The 21,096-nt window shown below is 49.8% G+C and overlaps 6 protein-coding genes across 6 annotated transcripts; 2 read left to right on the top strand and 4 right to left on the bottom strand.

The window, feature by feature from the left end:
* Positions 1-133: 133 nt before the first annotated feature.
* Positions 134-2,608, bottom strand: FSST1_000794 (potassium transporter-domain-containing protein; the record flags this gene model as incomplete). Its single annotated transcript, XM_083234444.1, has 3 exons — positions 134-1,132; positions 1,190-2,374; positions 2,444-2,608. 3 exons carry the CDS (start codon positions 2,606-2,608, stop codon positions 134-136), a joined length of 2,349 nt encoding a protein of 782 aa, XP_083090976.1.
* Positions 2,609-4,401: 1,793 nt separating this feature from the next.
* Positions 4,402-6,429, bottom strand: FSST1_000793 (transglutaminase domain-containing protein; the record flags this gene model as incomplete). Its single annotated transcript, XM_083234433.1, has 1 exon — positions 4,402-6,429. One exon carries the CDS (start codon positions 6,427-6,429, stop codon positions 4,402-4,404), a length of 2,028 nt encoding a protein of 675 aa, XP_083090975.1.
* Positions 6,430-8,464: 2,035 nt separating this feature from the next.
* On the top strand, positions 8,465-11,604 carry FSST1_000792 (uncharacterized protein; the record flags this gene model as incomplete). The annotated part of the gene is made up of 4 exons (XM_083234421.1): positions 8,465-8,569; positions 8,628-8,968; positions 9,025-11,107; positions 11,155-11,604. The coding sequence occupies 4 exons, from the start codon at positions 8,465-8,467 to the stop codon at positions 11,602-11,604; spliced, it is 2,979 nt and encodes a 992-aa protein (XP_083090974.1).
* Positions 11,605-12,444: 840 nt separating this feature from the next.
* Positions 12,445-13,971, bottom strand: FSST1_000791 (isocitrate dehydrogenase (NAD(+)) IDH2; the record flags this gene model as incomplete). Its single annotated transcript, XM_083234410.1, has 5 exons — positions 12,445-13,236; positions 13,312-13,434; positions 13,504-13,590; positions 13,742-13,804; positions 13,891-13,971. 5 exons carry the CDS (start codon positions 13,969-13,971, stop codon positions 12,445-12,447), a joined length of 1,146 nt encoding a protein of 381 aa, XP_083090973.1.
* Positions 13,972-14,856: 885 nt separating this feature from the next.
* On the top strand, positions 14,857-18,093 carry FSST1_000790 (exocyst subunit SEC5; the record flags this gene model as incomplete). The annotated part of the gene is made up of 3 exons (XM_083234399.1): positions 14,857-15,181; positions 15,246-17,326; positions 17,383-18,093. The coding sequence occupies 3 exons, from the start codon at positions 14,857-14,859 to the stop codon at positions 18,091-18,093; spliced, it is 3,117 nt and encodes a 1,038-aa protein (XP_083090972.1).
* A 526-nt stretch (positions 18,094-18,619) lies between these two features.
* FSST1_000789 (uncharacterized protein) lies at positions 18,620-20,839 on the bottom strand (the record flags this gene model as incomplete). Its single annotated transcript, XM_083234388.1, has 3 exons — positions 18,620-18,726; positions 18,781-20,283; positions 20,335-20,839. The coding sequence occupies 3 exons, from the start codon at positions 20,837-20,839 to the stop codon at positions 18,620-18,622; spliced, it is 2,115 nt and encodes a 704-aa protein (XP_083090971.1).
* Between the last annotated feature and the right edge of the window lie 257 nt (positions 20,840-21,096).

Raw genomic sequence — 21,096 nt, 5'->3', positions numbered from 1 at the left:
TTTGTTCCAAATCGTAAAAGTTATCCCATGCAATACCGTCTTCCCAACCTTGTTCTATCTATCAGTCATTTTAACTTGCCTTTTCCTGGCAGCCAATGTTGGGGTATCTCTTGTAAATACTCGTGGTCGTTTTTCAAATTTCCTTCACAAATCCCACCTCAACCAGATTGTCTGGGTTGATGTTAAGGTTGGCGAGCTTGGTTCGCGAATTCTCGCGGACCCATAAGAATGCTTCCAGCGTTATTCGACGGAAAAACTTTGTGAATCCCATCTTTTCCGCCTCTTGCACCCTCATGGTCTGCTTGCCCATCAGATAGACAGTCTGGGCTTCCTCCGCGGCCCGAAGCGCTTCTAGCTCACCTCGAAACTCTGGCGGCATGTCGTTCTCGTCGGGCGGGAATGGACCTCTGGTGATAAAGGTCATCAACTCGTTGACAATTATTGGTGCCAGGTTGGGTGTAAGAATGTCGTCCATGTAGCCATGTCTAAGTACGATTCGGTAACAAGAAGGAATTTTGGTTGTGACTCGAGAAATGACGAAGCGCTGGTCGGATGGCACTGTAGGCTGACATAGTGAACGCATGTGGAAGAAAACAATAACCTGCGGTCGCGTCTGAAACTTCCGTATGAACTGTGTAAAGACTTTGGGGATGTGATCGCCGGTGCCTCCAACTTTATCAAAAAAGATTCCGAGGCCTGGAGCAGTCATCACTTGTCCACCTCCAAATTCTGGTGAAAGCCTGAATCGTATCGACCGCATCGAGCCATCGCCAGACATGCCTCTAGCAATCGAGTTGTTGCGTGAGGTGCTTCGGGATGATAGCACGAATTCTGAAGGGTCGACGATATCCCTCTGCTCTGCCTCCCATTGTTGCTCTTTGCCCCATCGCCAAAGCATGAAGAACGTACTGAGGATGAAGGACAAAACTAGCGCAAACCAACCACCGTCGGGAACCTTATTCAGTGCTGCACTTAGATATACACCGTCGAGCAGTATGAATATAAGGAAACCCAGCAACACGACGATTGATTGTATCCGCCAGACAACAAGCGCCACCAAACTTACCATGCACGTCGTGATGAAGGTGACAATTATCACACACACTCCATAAGCGTGTCCTAAGCTTGTTGTCTACCAGATTCTAAGTCAGCTAACACGGCTTTGGAGAGATATGGGACAATAACTTACATTGTTGTAAACAGCCGTCACTACCACAGTCCCAATCATCAACAACCAGTTCGCGAGCGGCATGTAGATTTGGTCGTGAAAGCGACGGCTGGTGTGGACTGTTTTTATATGAGGAAAGTAACTTAGTCTCATGAGCTGCGAGATGAGTTGAAACGAACAAACGATCAAAGCTTGACTAGCGACAACAGCAGCAAGCACAGCAATGATGATGCTAAAGTACAAAGTGCTTTCGGGGACGGTGCGGAAAAAGGGGTTCGTGTATGCCAGTCCGGTCTTGTCCTGTGAGATGAAAGCTGCTTGGCCGCAATATGTCATGAGCAAGCATGGGAAAGCCAAAAACAGCCAGGATAGCTGGATAGCTCGTTTTCCAAAAGCACCCAAGTCTGCGAAAAGCGATTCGACACCAGTAAACGCAAGCAGTAGCCCCCCGAGTGACTTCCAGCCGTGAGTTTCATTTCGTATCAGATACGTGAAGGCGTAGTGTGGACTGAAGGCCTTGAGCACGGTGTGATCGTACAGAACGAGATTGTATATGCTGATGGACAAGTTGTAGAGAAGCCAGACCACAACGACGGGAGCAAAAGAGGTGCCGATTTTAGAAGTGCCAAAGAACTGCAGCCCGAAGAGCGCAACAAGGATTGCGCAAGAGGTTCCCACAATGGCAGGTCTTCCAAGGTCAGGTCGGATGACTTGGATTCCTTGAACAGCACCCAGTACAGACTGAGCAGGTGTCAAGATGCTGTCAGCGACAACCATGGAAACTCCCAATACACCAACAATCTTGAGGACGCTCTGGGCAACCCGACTTCTCTCCAAAAAGTCACGGGCTATTCTTCCAGCCGGCGCCAAGTCGGCACCTGTTTCGCGGTCTAGGCGCACGACGATTCTCTCTGGACCATTAGGGTCTGTACGTGCAATGTTGGCGTATCGGGAAAGTAGCGAGTATAGGGCAAAGGTGCCTCCCTGTCCATCGTCGTCGGCTGATAGTACGATAAAGCAATATTTAACCGTCACGATGAGTGTGAGGGACCATATAATTATTGAAAGGGCGCCCACGAGGTCGTGCCATGACGGCTGTTCGGTGAATGTTGAGCTGAAAACATAGAGAGGGCTAGTGCCGATGTCGCCATAGACAACACCGGTGCTTTGCCAGGCGAGCCATAATAACACAACGCCTCTGTACGTCTTTATGTAGTAAACATGTCAGAGGTTTGATTCGTAATGCCACACTTTGTTATGCTGTCGGTGACCTACCTGCTTGTTCTCGCGACATAAATCCTCATGCTCGATGCGCTGTGCCTTTTCCTGATCGTGCAAGTCGCGGGCTTCGGGATCAATGGGGGCTGCGTCTTCGCTTTCCTCAGCAGCCGCATTGACCCAGGCTTCTATTCTCTGGTTGCGGGCATTGTAAGAGATCATTTCGGTCGTGAGTCGACAAGGTCACTTGGTGACGCTAGGTCCGATTCCAAAAAGGAAGGGACCAAACCTTGGGGCATGGGCTTATATATTCTGACCCTCCATAGACTGACTAGAACCGGACTAGGATGGAGCAGGATGACGAGCCTAACCGAAAGACTACACACACTACGACTCCGAACCATGCCTGTCAACGCCGACCCGACCTGGGTGAAACTGGCTTGTTGGTCCACTCGGTCAACAGCCACAATTCTAGTCTGCCCGTTGACCTTTTCCACCTTGACTGCCAAGAAGTCTCGGTGCCATCGCCAAAGTGCTGATAGGTTCGAGCGTAACCGGGCAAGCTCGGATAAAGGCATTTTGTTTTCCAAATCTCTCCACCAGAGATCGTAACGTTTGAGGGTTTTGCTGCCAGTGGGTACGGGGGGCTGTGTGAGCCTTCCTTGCAGAAGCTAAAAGGCTAGGATGATCCAGTCCATCTCTCCTCACCTGCAGCACGAACGGCTATACCCAGGCACCGAGGGTGCGGCCGAGACGTTGCTCTCCCTTGAATAGAGTCGAAAGATTCGAGAATAATACCGACGTGGAGGACACCCTACAGCCCAATAGCATGTCGAAACCTCCGCACATCACCCAATGACCCTTGCCCCTCCTCCAATCTGGGTGCCAATGAGTGCGGGGACAGCTGGAACTGGGGCGACGATTGCCCCATGGGATGGAGGTCAATAAACATTCGTAGTCAAAGAGCCGTGGCGCTAGGACGCTTCAATCCCACTGCATCTGTCCTGGTTTCTTGGCTGCTTATCCTCTGCATATGCAAATGCACTGTAAAAAGAGTCTCTTTTTCGGCCCTCCGAGCCCAGCTGTTTATGTGTGTCTGTCAGTCTATCAGTCCATCCGTCTCCTGTCAGAAACCCACGTGAATTAGTAGGTACTTTGATATTTGTGCCTCACTGATGCTGGATAGAAAATCTGATATGTCTCATCGAGTTAAAGGTGGGTAGGTTGGCATATTGCACATTACGACGCGTCCCCGATATTATGCCACGGTTAAGAAGTGGGTGTGGCCTGATTTCCTCTCGAGGTTGCTTGCATCGAGAATGGAGTTTGTGATTGAGGTTATTGTGGTTTCACCGTGAAAGCCAGTGGAGGTCGGTATGGGTATGCTACAGCGCGTGCCCAGACAAGCCCAGCGGGCTCGGGACGGGAAGTTACCACCTAAAAAGCCCACAAGTGTGGAGATGGTGGCATTTCTCGGGGACTTTTTGATACTTGCGTATATTACCCTACTCGTGTAAGCCGATTGCTCATTATATGGTCCCTTGTTTTGGATGTGTCGCGAACTTGTCGATCGAATCAAAAATTCCAGCAACTTAACAATGAACTTGAAGACGAACACGAGGTTGTTCATTCATGCGGTCATATTCCTACATCAGTAGTTTATACGTTAAGTACATGGTCTACGTGTACGTCATGAGAGTCGACTGCCAAGATGAGACCCAAGAAAAAGATGCACTTATCAGGTGGCTCGGCGAAAACTTTCGTGCCGGTCAGCCTCTATTGTTGTCTTGGAGAACCCTTTGCGTACACTCCACCACAGAGACAACTCTACATATAGGTGCCATGTAAGTTGGTGGTGGTGGTGGTAGTGGTAGTGCTTGGTTCATGCAATAGCGGACGGGACGGAGGATTAATTAGCGACGGCGATTAGACGCCAAAGTTATTTTGGATGTAACATGAAGAAATATAGTACCATAAAAATCACCTAACATTATGTGATTATCTGTTGAGAGGTCTCAGACCAACACCCATTCCACTAGGTACGACCAGCCCATCGCGCATCTGCCGACCTTGGCGAGAAATTCTTTGGCTGTGACTCCTGTTGCATCCTCGCGGCCATCAAAGCTGGTCAAAACGAGTAATCGTACCGATTTACCCCGGGGACCCAAGTCCCTCGCATTGACATCGAGCCAGTACCAGAATCCATTTGTTTCCAGGGGTATCATTTCATCTCTCTGGCCTTCACATCGAGGAAGGCTGAGAAGCACTAAGCGCTCTTTGCCACCTCGTTTTTCCTCCGTCCAGTGCTCACAGATCTTAGAGTATTGGAAGCGCACAATTTCTCCGCTGTCGATAGAGATATGGCGATGCTTTGGCTCTATGCTTGGCTCTGAGATGCCTTCCTCGCTCGCGGTTCCACATACGGTAGGGGGCTCACCGTCAATATCCCCAGTGTAGTAGTAATCCCACGTCACAGGCACACCGTTAGCCCGGAACTGGTGTCGTGAGTCTTTTGGGAAATGGCTGAGACCAAAATGCTCGTTGGCATACGTAAACTGTGAAGGGTTGAATTTGGCCACGTAGTTTTGCCCATCTACATGACCAGCTCCCCAGCAGGCGTCCAGCAGCTTCCAGTCACCGCCATCAATGCGTACTGCGTTCCAGGCATGTCCATCCGGCTTGGCTGGTGGCGGGCGTTCACCTTTCTTGAGTGGAGTATATCCAAACCCTTTTCCATGACCAGTGACAACCACACACTCAAGGCCAGCTCTGTTGGCGACCGCTTTATAAGTTTCTGCGTACCCTGCACAAACAGCTTTGCCAGCAAGGACAGTATCCTCTGCAGTCATATGCTTGATATTCTTGTTAAAGAATGCCTCGGTATCATAATTGATATTGTAATGAAACCAGGTAAATATCGCCCGTGCCTTGTCTGTGTAAGAGGGGAGGGGACCACAAAGAACCTGTGCCAGATAACCGATCGGGTCGTTCCTTGGTAGAGACTGTCGAGGATACTGTGCGGCGATGGCATCAGGAGCGCTCCAATTACGACATATGAGGCACCCGTTTACGGGACCTGCCGCAGTCAAAGCCTTTGTTTCAAACGCTTCAATCTGAGCCATCGAGGGGCGAGAAGCGAGCGGCACTGGAGGTGGTTCATCTTCTGGCTGTGAGCGACCAGGAATCGGAGGTCGCGCAGGCAGTGCCGGTTGAGTATCTTGAGGTTTTTCCTTGTTCGAGAACCCAAGAATAACTGGTCCTTTCGATTTTACGTTCATTGATGGCCTGGGTGGTATTTTTCTGGTCTGGGGTACTGCCTGAGGTTCAGGCGTAGCATCTGCTTGTGGTTTCACTGGGCGCGATGGTAACCTTGGTGGAAGACTAGGTCGAACCGGCGGTGCAGGCTCAATGGCTCGAGGGGGCTGTGGCGATGGTGGAGCACGATTGGGCCTTGATTTCTCCTTGATTGTAGATTCTTTTTCTCTCCTGGAGGGGGGTAGTTTTGGAAGACTCGCGGGATCATAAGCTGGGGGCAATTTATAGCTCGCCCCGTCAGAGTTGACACTCGTTACTGACGAAGGAGGTCTGCCCGCTGACAATGTAGATATCGCTGAATTCTGCGATCTCTCTGATGAACCAGAATTCCTCCTAACCATCAGGCTAGATTGGGTCGAGGTGCGCCTCGGTGGTAAGGTCGGCGCAGACTGTGCGGTTGGGGTGCGGCTGGGGAGCGGAGGAGGGGCTCGCTGAGCACCATCTTGGCCGTTTTGCGCTGTGAGTTGTGGTGTTGACGCTTTTCTCGAGGGGCGAGGAGGAATTGATGGATTATTCTGCGACGGGCTGGGAGTAGTCGATATTACTGGTACTGTTTGACTCCGGCCTTCAATAGTTGGACGAACGGGAGGAGGTGGTGGTGGCGGTCGCTTGCGAACTGGTCCAGGTCCTGGGCTTGGGCTTTGAGCGTTGGCAAAGCTCTTTTGTTTGTTGAGAGCAGCAATGCGCTCGGCCAAGGTGTTGAACTGGGGCTCTTCTGTGTCGGCCATTATGTATGTATGTGTATTTACTTTTGAGCAACAGTAGTGGCTTTGGTGTTCACGATGATGAACGCTGGTCGTGATTTCAGATACGAACACACGAATAATTCATGTTGTTAGGGAACACGATATGCAAAGGCTCAGCAGAAAGCTTTAACGAAAGAGGTAGCGACAGAAATAAGGGATGCCGGTTGAAAACGAAAAAGAAGAACAGAGGATGGTGGGAACGAGAAAAGGGCCAGGAAATCAATAAAAGTTCCTGGGCATCTTATAAGTGTTAATGAAACGGATGATTGAAGGGGTTGTACACAGCCCTGTATGTGGACCTGGTTTACGGAGCGGGGATGTAGGGGTGAACAAATCCTCCAGCTAATGTTTCATGACGTTCTAGAGCCAACTGATATACAGCTTCTGGTAGTAGTCCTAGGTTGGATTTGTTTTAGTGATGGCTCGAGTCCATGGTCATAATCATGACAGCGAAAACAACAAACCATCGTTGATCTTCTTATTGCTTACGTATTCGACTCTTGGTCATTCCATAGTTGACCACGGCCCCTTAATAAAACATAACTAATAATATAACTCCCTTCCTCTGACAAGACCGTGCCGACTTGGCTCTTGGCAATTATGTGTCTACTACTAGACCCAAAAAAAAAAACACGATCGACCTATTCACTGTACCTAGCGATCACAAACCCCTTTCCTTTCTCATCTTCGTAACGGTTTGGTATACCGTGTACTGACTCACATGTGTTTTGGAAAACAAGACAAACAAACACCCGCCTGCTCTAAATGCCGTACGAAAATGGGAGGCTGATGTATGTGCTACCCAGGCTCAGCTGGGTGTACACTTAGTGTTGCGACTGGCAATCCTCAGCTATTCTTCAAAACCCGAGAACACGAGATATTTTAAGCTCAATGCTGAATTCCTGGGACCATCCAATTCTACAAACGCCTGGAAAGTATTCAATACAAAGACTGGCAAATGTTATCTTTCTAAAAGTAGACTATAAATAAACGACCAAGAAACTAATGTAGGCACAACATCCATCGGGTCGATTCAAACGATGGCTTGGCCAACATGGGGTCTGGTCTGGTTTTTTTATGGTGCAAGAAAACTAGTAGCGGGCATCCATCTATCTGTTGGAGCATTGTGTTTGGTAGAATATCATATAACAAAACTCTTTGATCTATTCACTGCACTGCAACAAACCCAGCGTCGAGTTGTCCTTTGTCTACTATAGTCTAAGGAGCGTAAGCTGACCTTGATTTCGTCTCTTATGCTTCCAGCGGTCAATTTTCTAATACCCCAAGGTCATTGTACTCATATGTGTCCCTTGTCCTGCCTGCAGGGTCCCTAAGATGTTGGTAGGCATTCAGCTTTCCATGGTTGGCACTAACAAACGAGGCAGATCTTATGGAGCTGGGAATCATTAATCCGCCCCGCAGCCGCCGCCATTGACAGAACATCCAACCAATCCCGGCATCTATTCATAGCCCACCTCCACTAACGTTGACCCCTCAGACCTTGCCTACGACCTAGGGGACCTAGGCATCCTTACCCCGACACCAAGCGGCTTGCGACAGACAGATGTGACTTGGCTTAGTTTGCCTTGGCTTCACTTGACTTGCTTTTTCTCTTCCATCCTCGCCTCTTCTGTTCTGTTCATCTATCTTCTTCACAACCAGAGACTCCTTCTCTGGTGCACCGTCGATTCGATCGGAATATGGGCTTCCTCCTTCTCCCTCTTACCGGCCCCAGTTTATAGCCTCCGTCTTAGCTTCTGTTGATCGACGCTATCCATTCGAGCGAGTCCTACATCGGCGCATGCCATCTCCATCCATCTCCATCCCCATCAACGCGGCGCATACCTAGTCAAACCCTGGTCGCATCGCGAGATATTCATTCATCGCATTGCTCGCTTCTCGGTACTGAGCTCTCCTCCACGATCTGCCTACCCGCATATCTACCTATCAGCTCTGAACTGCCTGCTCTCATCCTCGTCGAGCCAGCCTAGTTACCACGCCCCCCCGCTCATTCATCATGGCTGTGGAGGAGGCCATTGGCAACGAGGCTGTCACCCCGCATATGCGCTCACTCACCTTTCACGATCTCCCAACTGAGATTCAACGGGACATACTATCGCATGTTCGTACTAAGTCTGCGTGATATCATGCTTCTTGTGGCTTTACTAATGCCTTGGCAGTGCTCTCAGTCTGACCTGATCTGCTGTGCTCTTGTTTCCCAGCACTTCCGTGAGCTTGCATCTGCTTTAATCTATCGCAGCTTCAACATCCTTTTCCCCGACGACGACGATGTGAGATTCGAGTCGCCAATTGATGGCCTCGCTGGTGGACTGGATACATTCACCACTAGCGACTACAACTATGCAAAGCATCTAAGGGAATTGTCTATGGATACAGTTAGCACTGGCGTCAAAGCTGAGCATGCATATAAACCGTACCTGTACAGCACCAGTTGTGGTAAATTCCTTAATACTTTACTATATCTGACGCTAAAGAAGGCCAAATCTCTCGAATCCTTTCGGTGTGTTCCACGAATCATATTTCTACCCCGATCCTCTCTTGCTAACACTTTAATAGATGGAATATCCGCGTTGAACTCAGCCGACCCGTATATCGTGAGCTTCATAAGATTCAAACATTGACCAAATTTCACATTCGCTTCCAGGCTGGCGAAACATACTACATCACTCCGCCTCCTCTTCCCCTGAGCATCGATGACCTCCCCTCAACTTCGGCTCACTGGTCAGACATTCCTCCGCCTCCTCCGGGACCACCCCCAGCAATGTTCACGGCTCCCTTGGCTGGCCCTATGACATCTTTGCCAGTGATTTCGTCGCCTCCTCCTCTTCTACCAAGCTTGAAGCAGTTCTCGAAATCCAAGGCGAGCAAGCGCGACTCAAAATCACAGGAGCCCCCAACACTTTCGGGCTTCAAGAAGCTAAAAAGCTTATCAGTCCTCGATATAGACAATCTTGATTTGACTACGGAGCTTAAGACTTGCGTCCGAAATTCTTCTGCTACACTCACAGAGCTGCATCTTTCCCTGTCGGATTCTTTGGCGCTGCAGGCTAGACGGCCACCGCCTGATTCAGATCCGGATGATTCAGATGTTGATGATGAGTTCCAAGTGGTGCCCGTCTCGCAAAGCACCACTTTCGATGCGAGTGGACCAGCGAAAGCTTTTCGCTCTCAGGAGGAGCGTAAACTTCAAGAGGGTATTCTCGGGAGGATATTTGATGTCGAACCTTTCATACTCAAAAAGCCTGCGCTTAATCAAAGTCCCCGTGAAGCAGCGACTAGTCAGGAGGAAGGATTAGAAGCCGAGAGTAACGACGCCGCGGAGGATCCCCGCGAAGAATTTGCGTCATCTCTTCGCAGTGTGTCGGCGAGGTTGATGGCACAGGATGGCACACGCGATATTTCTACAGCGCAGCAAGATATTCTAGATATCATCGAGAAAGCAGCTAGGAAATATGTGGACTCGGGCGAGCGTCCTTCTCAACAGTCCAACGATTCGCCGGAAATTTCTGCTGTCGTGGCCAAGAGTGAAGAGCAGTCAAGTGATGGGAATGGCCAGGCAAGTTCAGGACCAGTCGATACGCCCGACTTAGTTATGCGACCCAAGAACAAAGCATCGAGTGGCGATTTATCACCAGACGATATTGAAATCGAGCATCTCGATACCGTAGATGATCTCGAAGTTGAATCAGATGAGCAACAAGGAAAGGAGCCAGAGGAAAAACAAATTGATGACGAAGAATTCGAAAAGCCAAACACGGCATGTTCTTCGGCTGCCAACTCAGAGGACCAGGATGCACATCCGAAGACAACCTCAACCACCGATGTGGGCAAAGTCGACACGAACTTGATTGCGCAGCAAGTGAATTATGAGTCACTTTTGCTGGAATTACAACAGCTACAGGAAGAGAAAGACGCATTTGTTCAGCAGGTCAAGGCAATGTCTGTTCAGGGTACCGCCGTGGAACTCAAGCAAATCAAGGACTCAGAAAACCGGCTCAGAGAAATGCGCCAGAAGACCCGACGTGTCCAGGATGCCATAGAAACCACGCGCCTTGAGATAAAGGAGGCCGAGAGCCAGGTCTCTGAAAAGTCTCAGATTGATGGCAGTGAGAAGTCACAGCGGTCAATCGACGAGTATCTTCGAGATACCAGAGGCGTTGCACTGGAAACACTGGGCATACACCTGATCCCAGTCAAAGCATCTGTTCTCTCAAGGGCCATTGATTTGAAGTGTATGAAGAATCTAACGTTGCTTAACGTTGGTAACCAAGCACCCATCTGGACCTTGCTTTCCAAGGAAAACAAAATCTCCCCTTTGGCCCTACGCAGTGTTTTTACCGACAATGTGTCGACCGCGTTCTTGAATTGCATGTCACAGCTTGAAGAATTGCATGATTTGTTCCTTTTAGAACGAAGTGCTAAACAAAAACCCGAAAGTTTCGCGCCGAGAACCACCGTCACAATCGATCAGATTCGTCGGTTGGTGCTAAAGAAGCACATGCATACTTTGAAAAGGCTGATGATCAAGGACGAGTCAAACAGCAGTGGGTGGGATGCGAACCAGAAAGCAATGATACTTATTTGCAATCGTGGAGTGCAGCTTGAGGAGCTAGCTCTCAGTATGAACATCCACGCGGTGGTAAGTTTACTATTATCATTATCAGCTCTCGCTAACATCTGTCACAGCACGCTTTCATGCAATATTTCGCAGGACTAATCAACCTCCGTGCTATCAACATCCTCCGGTTCAGGAATAACGACACATGTATATGGGTCATGCGTGAGATCTTGAACTTTATCGTGGATAACCTCTCTCACCACCCCGAGCTGAAGCTGGAGTGGATCGCCATGGAGGACGACAGGCTCGATCGCGTTATTCGTCCTACAGATGTGCCAGACGAAGGGGAAAAGAGGCGGGCTAAGGGGAAGGAGAAGGCTACTGTGAGCTCTCATCACAATAGCATCAGTCTTCCTGTACTGCCGACTTGGGGTTCGGATAGCGAAAGTGAGGACGAGGACGATGATGCTTCAAATTGTGGAAAGAGACTTAGGCTGAAGACTGTTGGGGTCCTCCAGTTTTATGAGGTCTGGGGTGTTAGGATTTTTGACAAGGAAATCCGATCCGGTCGGCTTTAAGTCTTGGAGCAGAGCTATCTTCGAGGCGCAATTTGTTTTGGTATCGTCGTTGAGCTTACGACGGCAGGATGGCGCATATGGATGGGTTCTGGGATGTTGGAACTGACTGAGGGTCAGTCAAGTAGAACGGCTGGGACATGTGGGTGCATACCAGAGGTAATGGTAGAGGGGTTCATACATGATTTATGATGCAATATTCTCACTTATTGGCTTCAAATCAAGCGCAGGCCTTTGTATGAACTAAAACATTACTTAACGTAAGAATTGGATTGGTGTGTTGTCTTCATGGGACCTTGTCTGGTTTGCTTTGCTCTGGTAACACATTCTCGACTGGATAATGAACCCACGATATAGAAAGAAAATCATGCATAAGCAGATTGTTTTCTAATGCGATTGATTATATTACACCTTCCATTACCATCATGATGCCCCAGGGTAGCCAGGCTACCAGGATTCGCATGTATAAGCCGATGTGGGCCTTTCGAAGATCCTCTAAGCACCTAGTCATGATGAATGATATTATGCTATGACTGAAAAAGAGAGTAATTAGGTACACATATCCCCATTATTCTTGCGACGAGAACACGGAGCAGATATTTTAATTGTTGGCTATCTCGTTACTGTAACACGTAATTTAGGCACATATCACCACTTCTCATCAACCAATTTTTCGACCCATATCATCAAGAGCAACTCCGTAACTTAATCATTTCGCCGTGCCTGGTTCTAGGTTTGGTACAGTTCAGAAGTACACTACCCTGAAAAAAAGAAAAAGAAAAAGGAAAATCGCAAATAAACCCCAGTGTGAGGGAACAGGTATCTAAACTAAAGCATGTATATTTACAGCCTGGAGATGATGGCGGCAGCGTACTCGTTGGTCTTGGCCTTTCCGCCGAGATCGCCAGTAAGGGCCTTACCCTCGGCGAGGGTATCGAAGATGGCCTTCTCGATGCGGGTAGCGTGCTCGGTAAGACCCATGTGTCGCAGCATCATGATGGAGCTGAGGAGGAGGGCAGTGGGGTTGGCAAGGTTCTTGCCAGCGATATCAGGGGCGGAACCGTGGACGGCCTCGAAGATGGAGCACTCATCACCAATGTTTCCAGAGGGGGTGAGACCGAGACCACCGATAAGACCGGCGCACATGTCGGAGAGAATGTCACCGTAGAGGTTAGGCATGACAAGAACCTTGTCGTTGTAAGGGGTGGGGTCAGTGACCATCTTGAGGCAGCTGTTGTCGAGGAGCTCGGCGTCGAACTCAATGCCAGGGAAGTCCTTGGCGACCTCCTGAGCGACCTTGAGGAAGAGACCGTCGGAGAGCTTCATGATGGTAGCCTTGTGGACGACGCGGACCTTCTTGCGGCCAATGGACTCGGCGTGCTGGAAGGCAAATCGGAGAACACGCTCGGAAGCCTCACGAGTGATGAGCTTGATGCTCTGGACAACACCATCGACAACAATGTGCTCAATGCCGGAGTATTCACCCTCGGTGTTCTCTCGGATCAGGACGGTGTCGACGTTGTCGTAAGGAGTCTCGTAGCCAGCGACGGAGCGGCAAGGTCGCAGGTTGGCGAAGAGGTTGAAGGTTCGGCGGAGGGTAAGGTTAAGAGAGACATGGCCCTTGCCAACGGGCGTCTGGAGGTGGATGTTAGCCATTGGGCAATGTGCGATGCGCCTGATGGCGTAGTTTATGCGCTCATGTTAACGTACAGCGAGAGGACCCTTCAGGGCAATCTTGTTCTTTTGGATGTTCTCAATGGCAGCATCGGGGATAGCGGTCTTGCCGTCCTTGATGATAGGAGTGACATCGACGGGCTCCCAAGCAATGGGGGTCTAGAAAATGCTGTGTTAGTACAAGTGTTTTATTTGGTGACTTATGCAGGTTGGGTTGTCATGACGAACCTTGGCGGCGGCGAAGATTTCCTTGACGGACTGGGCAATCTCGGGGCCGATACCGTCACCCTCAATCAAGCTGACCAGGTAGTTGCCCTGCGCATTATGTTAGTATAATATCAATTGCAATTGAGGCCATAGCCAAGCATTTTGTTGCGACTGAGCTATTTTATCTCGGCCTCATGCTCGGACCAGCCGAGCGCTAGGATGGTTCAAAAGCTGTAATATGAGAGAGCGCAAAACGTACACTGGCATCCTTGGTTCCGTTGTACTTGGCAACACGATCGCCAGAGGTCGAGTAGCATCGGTTCTGTAGAGAAAATAAGTAAACGTTCTTGGGGGTGCTCGGACTAGATTGTAGCGAATCCGGGCAAAATTGTGGTGGTGATCTCATACGTAGAAAATGGCAGCGCGGGGGGCAGCAGTGCGCAGGGCTTGCCTGGAGGCGGGAGTTCGGAGAGCTCGAATGGCCAGCATTTTGAATAGAAAGCGAGCAAAGAGACTACCTTGGTACAGTTGAAGAAGAGACGGGATGATTCAAGGTAATGAGGAGAGGAGAGGGTATAATGAGAAAAGCGTGACGACAAGAAATAGAAAGAGAAGAAAGATTAACTCAGGTCAAGAAAACAACTGACCTATGAACTCGACTGAAACCCAACCCCAAATCCAGCCAAATCCGACTCCGAATGGCCAATGCTGTTTTCATAGAGTACGGCCACAGCCTGACAGCAGGAAAAAGGCAACTAGCCACTGGTAGCCACGGGCAATAGCGGGTCAGGTCGCTGTAAATGCCTTGGTAAGTCCACTAATACCCACTATTTCGCGTCTTTTCCAAGCCTTCCCATGGGTTCCTTTCGGCTACAGCCTCGTATACCGGGCGGACTTACGCTTGTCTTTTTTTTTTCTCTCAACTCGCTCGCATTTCGAGGGCTTTGCTCCGAGTAACGAGGGGCCGGTGGGCATCCGTAACCACGGATTTTACTTACCATATCGAGTTACTGCGTTGATGTTTCGTGAACCACAGAAATGCACGTCACAGACAGACCCAAGCTTGTCCCGCCACAATTCCCAACGCCACACTCACAACCCCACAGTTCAGTTGCCAGCCACATCTACACATGCATGAGAGCTAGGCTAGCTATCCTCAAGCATTAATACAGATGATCATTTACAACAATGCGCTTGATAGATCAGATCCTTAAAGCTGATTGTACGGCTTAGATTCAGGTCGCCAACATCATATCTCCATCTCACGGGACAGCTCCTCACGATTGCGCCGACTGGGAATAACATAAGCGCGGCCTTACGAGCATGCGACACATCCCCTTTTTGCCCAACCATTAGGCCACTATCACCGCCACCATGGCCGACATGGAACGTACCATCCTCGACTTTTACCAGATTCCAACATTATATCCTACGGAATGGCCCGCCGAGAAGGACTTGGAAGACCTAGATGAAGACGAAGAGGATGAGAAGGGTGCTGCTTTAAAGCGAAGGCAGTCTCGATATCAGGCGCTTGAGAGAGCTGTGAGCCAACGGAAGAGCAATATTCCTCGAGGGGACGATCAAGGAGGCGTCGGGAATATCGTGCAAAAAGACGAACCAGATCCTTTGGGAACGACTGATAGTGTCGTCAGAACGCTCAAGCATCTCGGTTTACCCCTCCAAGATGACCACCGACTACGTATGTCTCCGCATCATGACATCTTGCTTTGAGAACATGCATTGACTCTTTGCGACTGCATTAGGTAACCGATTTCTCCTTTCATCGACGACTTTTTCGCCTGCGCTCTTCCTCTCCCAAATGCATGCTACCGCCGATACCCGAAGCCTGCTCACTGGTCTCGATGTCCTCTCACAATCTATTGACCAAAAGTCAGCCTCACTCAAGGTTCTAGTCGAAACCAACTTTGAAAGATTCGTCAAAGCCAAGGCAACTATAGATAATGTCTATAAAGAGATGAAATACCGAGGAGCTGAACCTCCCGACCCTAACAACCCAGGCCACTCCAATGCAGCCCAACGCCGCAGCTATCGAAACAGTATGGCCGGCGCCGGGCTAGGTATCAATAACCCTTTGACAACCCCCGGTACTGATACACGTAAAAAGAATGCCTTGACCAAAGAGAGCGAATACGGTGTTCTGGGTATCAAGGGCCCGCTACTCGAAGTCTCAGCAAAAGCTGAGGATGTTTGGGGTCCTGCTTTAGGTGGAAGAGAGAAGGAAGAGAATCTGAAAACTGTTTCAAACCATCTGACTCGATTTAAGGACTACGTGGAACTGAGTACCTCGATAGCAGACAGCATCAAGCGAAAGGACTACGAATCGCTGGTCGATGAGTTCACCAGAGCCAGAAGAATTGCAGACGAAAGCCGACAACTGGCAGAGGAAATTGGAGAAGAGAGTCCGACAGAACCACAACTCTATCAACTATTGATAGCAGGGCGCATGTGGCATGACGTCGACCAGCAAATTCGTCTATTTAAACGCGATGTGTGGAAGCGGCTCGTCAATCTATATACAGCATCGAGAACAGATGGAACAAGTGGCCGCATACAAGATCAGCATATGGAACTTATCGGCTTACTATTGGAATTGGGTGTTGATGACAACCCAATCTGGGTTTGGCTCTTGAGCAGATATGATCATCTCAAAAGCAAGATCCAGTCGACAGCAGACCATATGAAGGTTGAGATTGAGGTGCTTCGTCGCAGACTAGCCAGCAACGACAAGCCCAATCCAAGCATGATTGCCGCGCATCTTCGATCTCTCGGTCGGCCAGTAATCGAGGATAAACCCTTGACTTTTGACTCACCTGAGGTGATAGAACTCTGGGAAAAGATGCTATCGTTCCTTACGAGTCTTCTATCAAGCGAAGGAATTTTGGGCGAGGTTGTAGAATTCTGGCAAACTGTGCAAGGATTTATCAATGGCTCCGCCCAAGCTGCCCTTCCTGTAGGTTATCGTGGCGAGTCTCGACATCACCATGAGCTGTCGCAACAGAGCATCAACGAGTTGAGAAAGGGGGCTGTGGAATTGGTGGATCTACTTCGCGAACATACCTATTCTTTCTTCGTGGACATGCCCCCCGAAGATGTCTCGTTGCTCTTCTCACCACTTCCTAAGACGCCGGTTCCGGGGACCCCTGGCTCTGACTCGCTGGCATCTCCGCGAGATCCTCGCTTTAACTTTGATCCAAACAATATGCCACCTCCCTCGCCCAAGAGAGGTGAGATTTGGGAAAAGCTGGCTTTCTGGCCCCCATGGTCCAATTCCATCAGTGGTGTTCATTACTTATCAAAAATGCTGACTCTGGTTGGTGCTGGAGCGGGTGACTTGGCGTGTATCGAGCCAGTCGAGTCAGGGGAAGGCCAGGTTCTCGACCGCCTCAGAAGTCTTGTCGGCGGCTCTCGAGAACGTTGCGTCACAGCATTGTGCGCCGCCTGGAACCGAGATGCTGAAAACATCAAGTTTGTCGAGGATTGGCAGCGTTCGGTTGAAATGGGTGATGTGACACGTATGCCAGCCAGTTTCGCGGCTTTCGAAGGATCAGTACTGTCTGGCATGCAGAAAATTCTCTATATTCCCGATGCCATGTCTAGGTCAGGTTCCGGAGATATTGTCTTGCCGCCACCGACAAAGCTGCTTCAGATGGTTCGCAGCCAATACGTGACTACGTTGTACAAAGCACTGAGTGGTATGGTTGAGAATGCCGAGAGATCGTTGAAGAAGACCGAAGACGACTGGTCGATTGGTGGCGAGACATCCCTTGCGTCGGCCGCAGTGCCGACTATGGCGGGTAAAGGGGCATTAGACTCGGGAGATAGGGTGAGTTTCACACGATCACCTTACACGATCATACCAGACTAATAGTTTATTTTTAGAATGTTCGTATGCTCATGACCTTGAGCAATCTTTCATCCCTTCGATCGCAGGTGGTGCCCAGTCTTAACCTGCAGTTCGAAAACGCCTTCTCCGTCAAGTTGACTGACGAGTCCAAGAAGATTCGTGAAGTCCTTGGCCAGATTCACGATCGCCTTTTCCAATCCTACACTAAACACTCGATTGAGAGACTCCGCGATGTCATTCAATCAGGTATCTCGGCCCCTGACTGGGCCCCTGGTCAAGGACAACGCACACAAGTCGCAAAGCCATACGTCTACGAGGCTCTTCTTACGCTTGTTCTCGTCCACTCGCAGGTCTCCACTACTGCGCCAGCCCTCACAGTCGAAGTACTATCCTTCCTTCTTGAGCAGACATCTACCCAACTCTTGGAAGCATTCCGGCGCCGTCCACGATACACTCTTGAAGCTCTAATGCAAGCGACGCTCGATGTTGAGTTTGTTGCCCAGACACTCAGCCATTACACCTCAGAACGGGCATCAGAGCTGCAGAGTCAAATCTACCAAGAACTCGATGCGCGCACAGACAATGATGCGCGCGCTCGTCTGCAGGGCGAATTGACTGAGATGCGCACTGTTCTCAAACGCCTAAGAGAGGCAAGCAAGAATGAATTTGCTTGCTTCAAGAAGCCAAAACGGCCTGGTCACGGTCCCAGCAGGAACAATAGCGGTATATCCGGTATCTCAGCCTAGAAGGCTCTTGAAACCGGTGTTAATATCGCGAATAAGCAAGACAAGGAGGATGATAGCAACATGAGCACAATGGACTCTACGGGTTCTATTGGGTTCTGGATCGAACGAAGTGGTGTATTTGAGACTTTAGCGAAGTAAAGAGCAATGACGAAGCAAGATTAATCATGAAGCTCTTTTTGTTATGACGTTTGGTGACCATCTACAATGTTTTCCTTCAAGAAAACCCCTTGTTTCTTTTTCTTTTTTCTATGCCGTAAACGCCAGACTTGAACCGCAGTCATATACTTCTATCTGTCGTGTATTTCTTCTCCTCCACAACGAAACACCACGCCGGCCATAACGCCCCGTGGCTAATCATACACGCATGCATCATGTGGTATCAAAATTCATTTGCTTTTTCCGTCCAGTCATTAACCATTAAACGAGTCGAAATCAAGTTCGCCTGCCCAAGTGTAGTTTTCGCCAAGTACTCTGTGCCTGCGAAAGACATGTACAAGGATTATCTACTCGACCCTGTCAGGGCTGCTCAGGGCGAGTTTGTAATGAGAAGATGGGAGCAGAACATCATTTCTAGAGATCGAGAGTCTGCAGGAGAGAAGGGAGAGCCTTCTTGTCGGGATAGGATGGTATCGTCTTTGGAGGATTTGGTTAGCAAAGAGCAGGGTAATCGAAACCAGCATTACTTACAGTCTAAGTCGATACTTTGGAAATAAGCCCCAATCACGGGATCTTGTTCCGAGGTAACAAGTTTGCCCGTCTCGCCACGAAGTGTTTGTGGAAGAGCCTTGCGAATTGCCAAAAGCATCTTCAACAGCCCGGCGAGGTTACCGCCTTGCTGTGTGAAGACACTAGGGTCTCTTTCCAAGGGCCATCCTGGGCGGAGGTGATCTTGCTCCCAGGCTTTGAAAGCCCAAGTCGACTTCTCGAGGCAGTTGAGAAAGATGACGGCTGTCAGGTACATCTTGAAATTGACTTTCACTTTACTGTCCTGCAAGACACGATGCATGCCACTCAAAAGTGCCTTGGACGTGTTGTTGGCCTTTCTCTCTGCTGCTGCATTGAGTTGCATGCAGAGGGTAGTGTAGATGTCGGCGTCGTTCTCACTTTTGGCCTCTTGAATGCGTCTGGGTTCCTCATTGTTATTCGCCGGTCTTTCGACAACATTCCACTGCCTCTCTCGATCAATGCTTTCTACTAAACCCCACAACTCAAGAGACTTTCTAAGCAAATCATCCTCTGATTCTTGAAGTTGCTGAAGTGCGAGGTCCAAAGTGACGCGCATAAACGTTGATGGTTCCTTATCGATGAAAAGTTGAAACACATCGCGCATGTAGGCCTCCACCTTTCCGGGAACATCCTCTTTATCCTGATCGATCATGATAACTTGAAAGAATGACTCCTTGCTGCCTCGAATTTCTGCCAATGTCTCACTAGGCTCTAGCAGCGCGACCAAGGCCTCAAGAACAATGACTTTTCCGGTTTCAGGGAAGTGTGATACTTCTATCATAGTACCATCGTGAGTCATGTTTATCTGGTTCTTCAGGAGGTTGATGCGATTCTGGGACAGGACAACCTGAACTCCAGCCGAGTATAAATCGAGCTGTTCCTGCAGCCTAGTCCGGACACAGCCAGTTCTCCATACTCTGGGGGCAAGAACCTTTCGACAAGTATCGCACGGGGTTCCTTTGCCGCAGTTCTTGCGAAGAATTCTGCATCTAATGCAGGCGCCAATCTTGCGAACCTCTTGAACCTCTTTGCGTCGCGCGGCCGTAAAGCGAGACCGAGCATGGCGGGGTCTTCCATTAAGCTGCCCGTCGCTTGTGTCCATTCGGATGCCACCACGAGTCATTTGTATAGGAGGTGGAGGATGTTCGTGAATAAGAGGAACCGGTGAGGCAGTCGCCAAATATGTCATTTCGCCCCATGGCTGTGAGATTCCACTATCAGTCGCGGTGACTGCACTTGGTGACGTTTCGATTGTGGCTGGAATTTCCATCGATGGTGGTGGAGTCGCGGAACCGTTCTCGTCAACGAGTTGGGGGTCGAGAAGTGATGGATTCAGTCTAGCTGTAGCAGCAACTGCAACTGAGATATTCGAGACGTCGGGGGAAGCATCGCTGTTTGGAAGCAATGCTTGGAGGCGTTCCTCAGGCGATAGCTCGGTTCCTGGGAGTGGCTGTTGAATTACACCTGCCAGACATGTTAGAAACACTGCTTATAGCCAATGCTATGTCACCATACCTCTGTTTCCTGGATACGATCGGTTCTCATAGCTCACTGGAGGGTTATCGAGGGTAAACTGCTCGTGAAGCTCAAAGCGATCCGTAACGTGCTGAGCATTGACGGGGTCGGAAGGGTCAACAGAAGCTTGTACACTCTGAGCACGGTTGTTCTCGTTCAAATCAACCTGTCGCGAGGCTTCGGCCAAAGTTTCTAGAGCGCTCCATCCTTGGGGCAGATTGGGGACATCGACTGACTGCCCGTTTGGCTGTGTCTCGGGAGGTGGTCGTTCAGGAGGCGCTCGGGCATTCGTAATACCGTGGAGTTCGAGGCAGGCCCGCATACGATCCGATTCGGATATAGCAGGGCACTTCTTGGTGATATGCGTGGTCAGGCTATCGATCCTGCCCTTGGGGAAGTTCTCGCCACATTGCTTGCACGTGTGCGGATATCGGTTACTGTTGTCGTTGAGCTTGGGGCCCCGAACAAAGTACTCGAGGATGAGGGGGTTGGGCTTGCGGCCCATTGCGCGCTCAAGGGCGTTGCAAGCGCCTAGCCCACAACCTGATCCTACAAGGCGTTGGATACGCCGATTCCGCCAAAAAGACGTTGCTGGAAAGTCCGGTCAACTTCGCGATGAAAGTATCAGCGCGGTAGAGCTGGGAATTGGTGATGGGATTGTGCCGTGGCTGCGATTCTGCCTGTACAGACCGACAAATTTCTCTCACCGCCTGTGGGATCGGATTTGTGGTTTATCCGGGGGCTGTGGTTGTAGCAAGGAAT

This window comes from Fusarium sambucinum, chromosome IV (genome assembly GCF_050947815.1).
Source record: "Fusarium sambucinum isolate potato_lamoka chromosome IV, whole genome shotgun sequence".
Taxonomy (NCBI): domain Eukaryota; kingdom Fungi; phylum Ascomycota; class Sordariomycetes; order Hypocreales; family Nectriaceae; genus Fusarium; species Fusarium sambucinum.
This window is presented reverse-complemented; position numbering and strand designations above follow the sequence as displayed.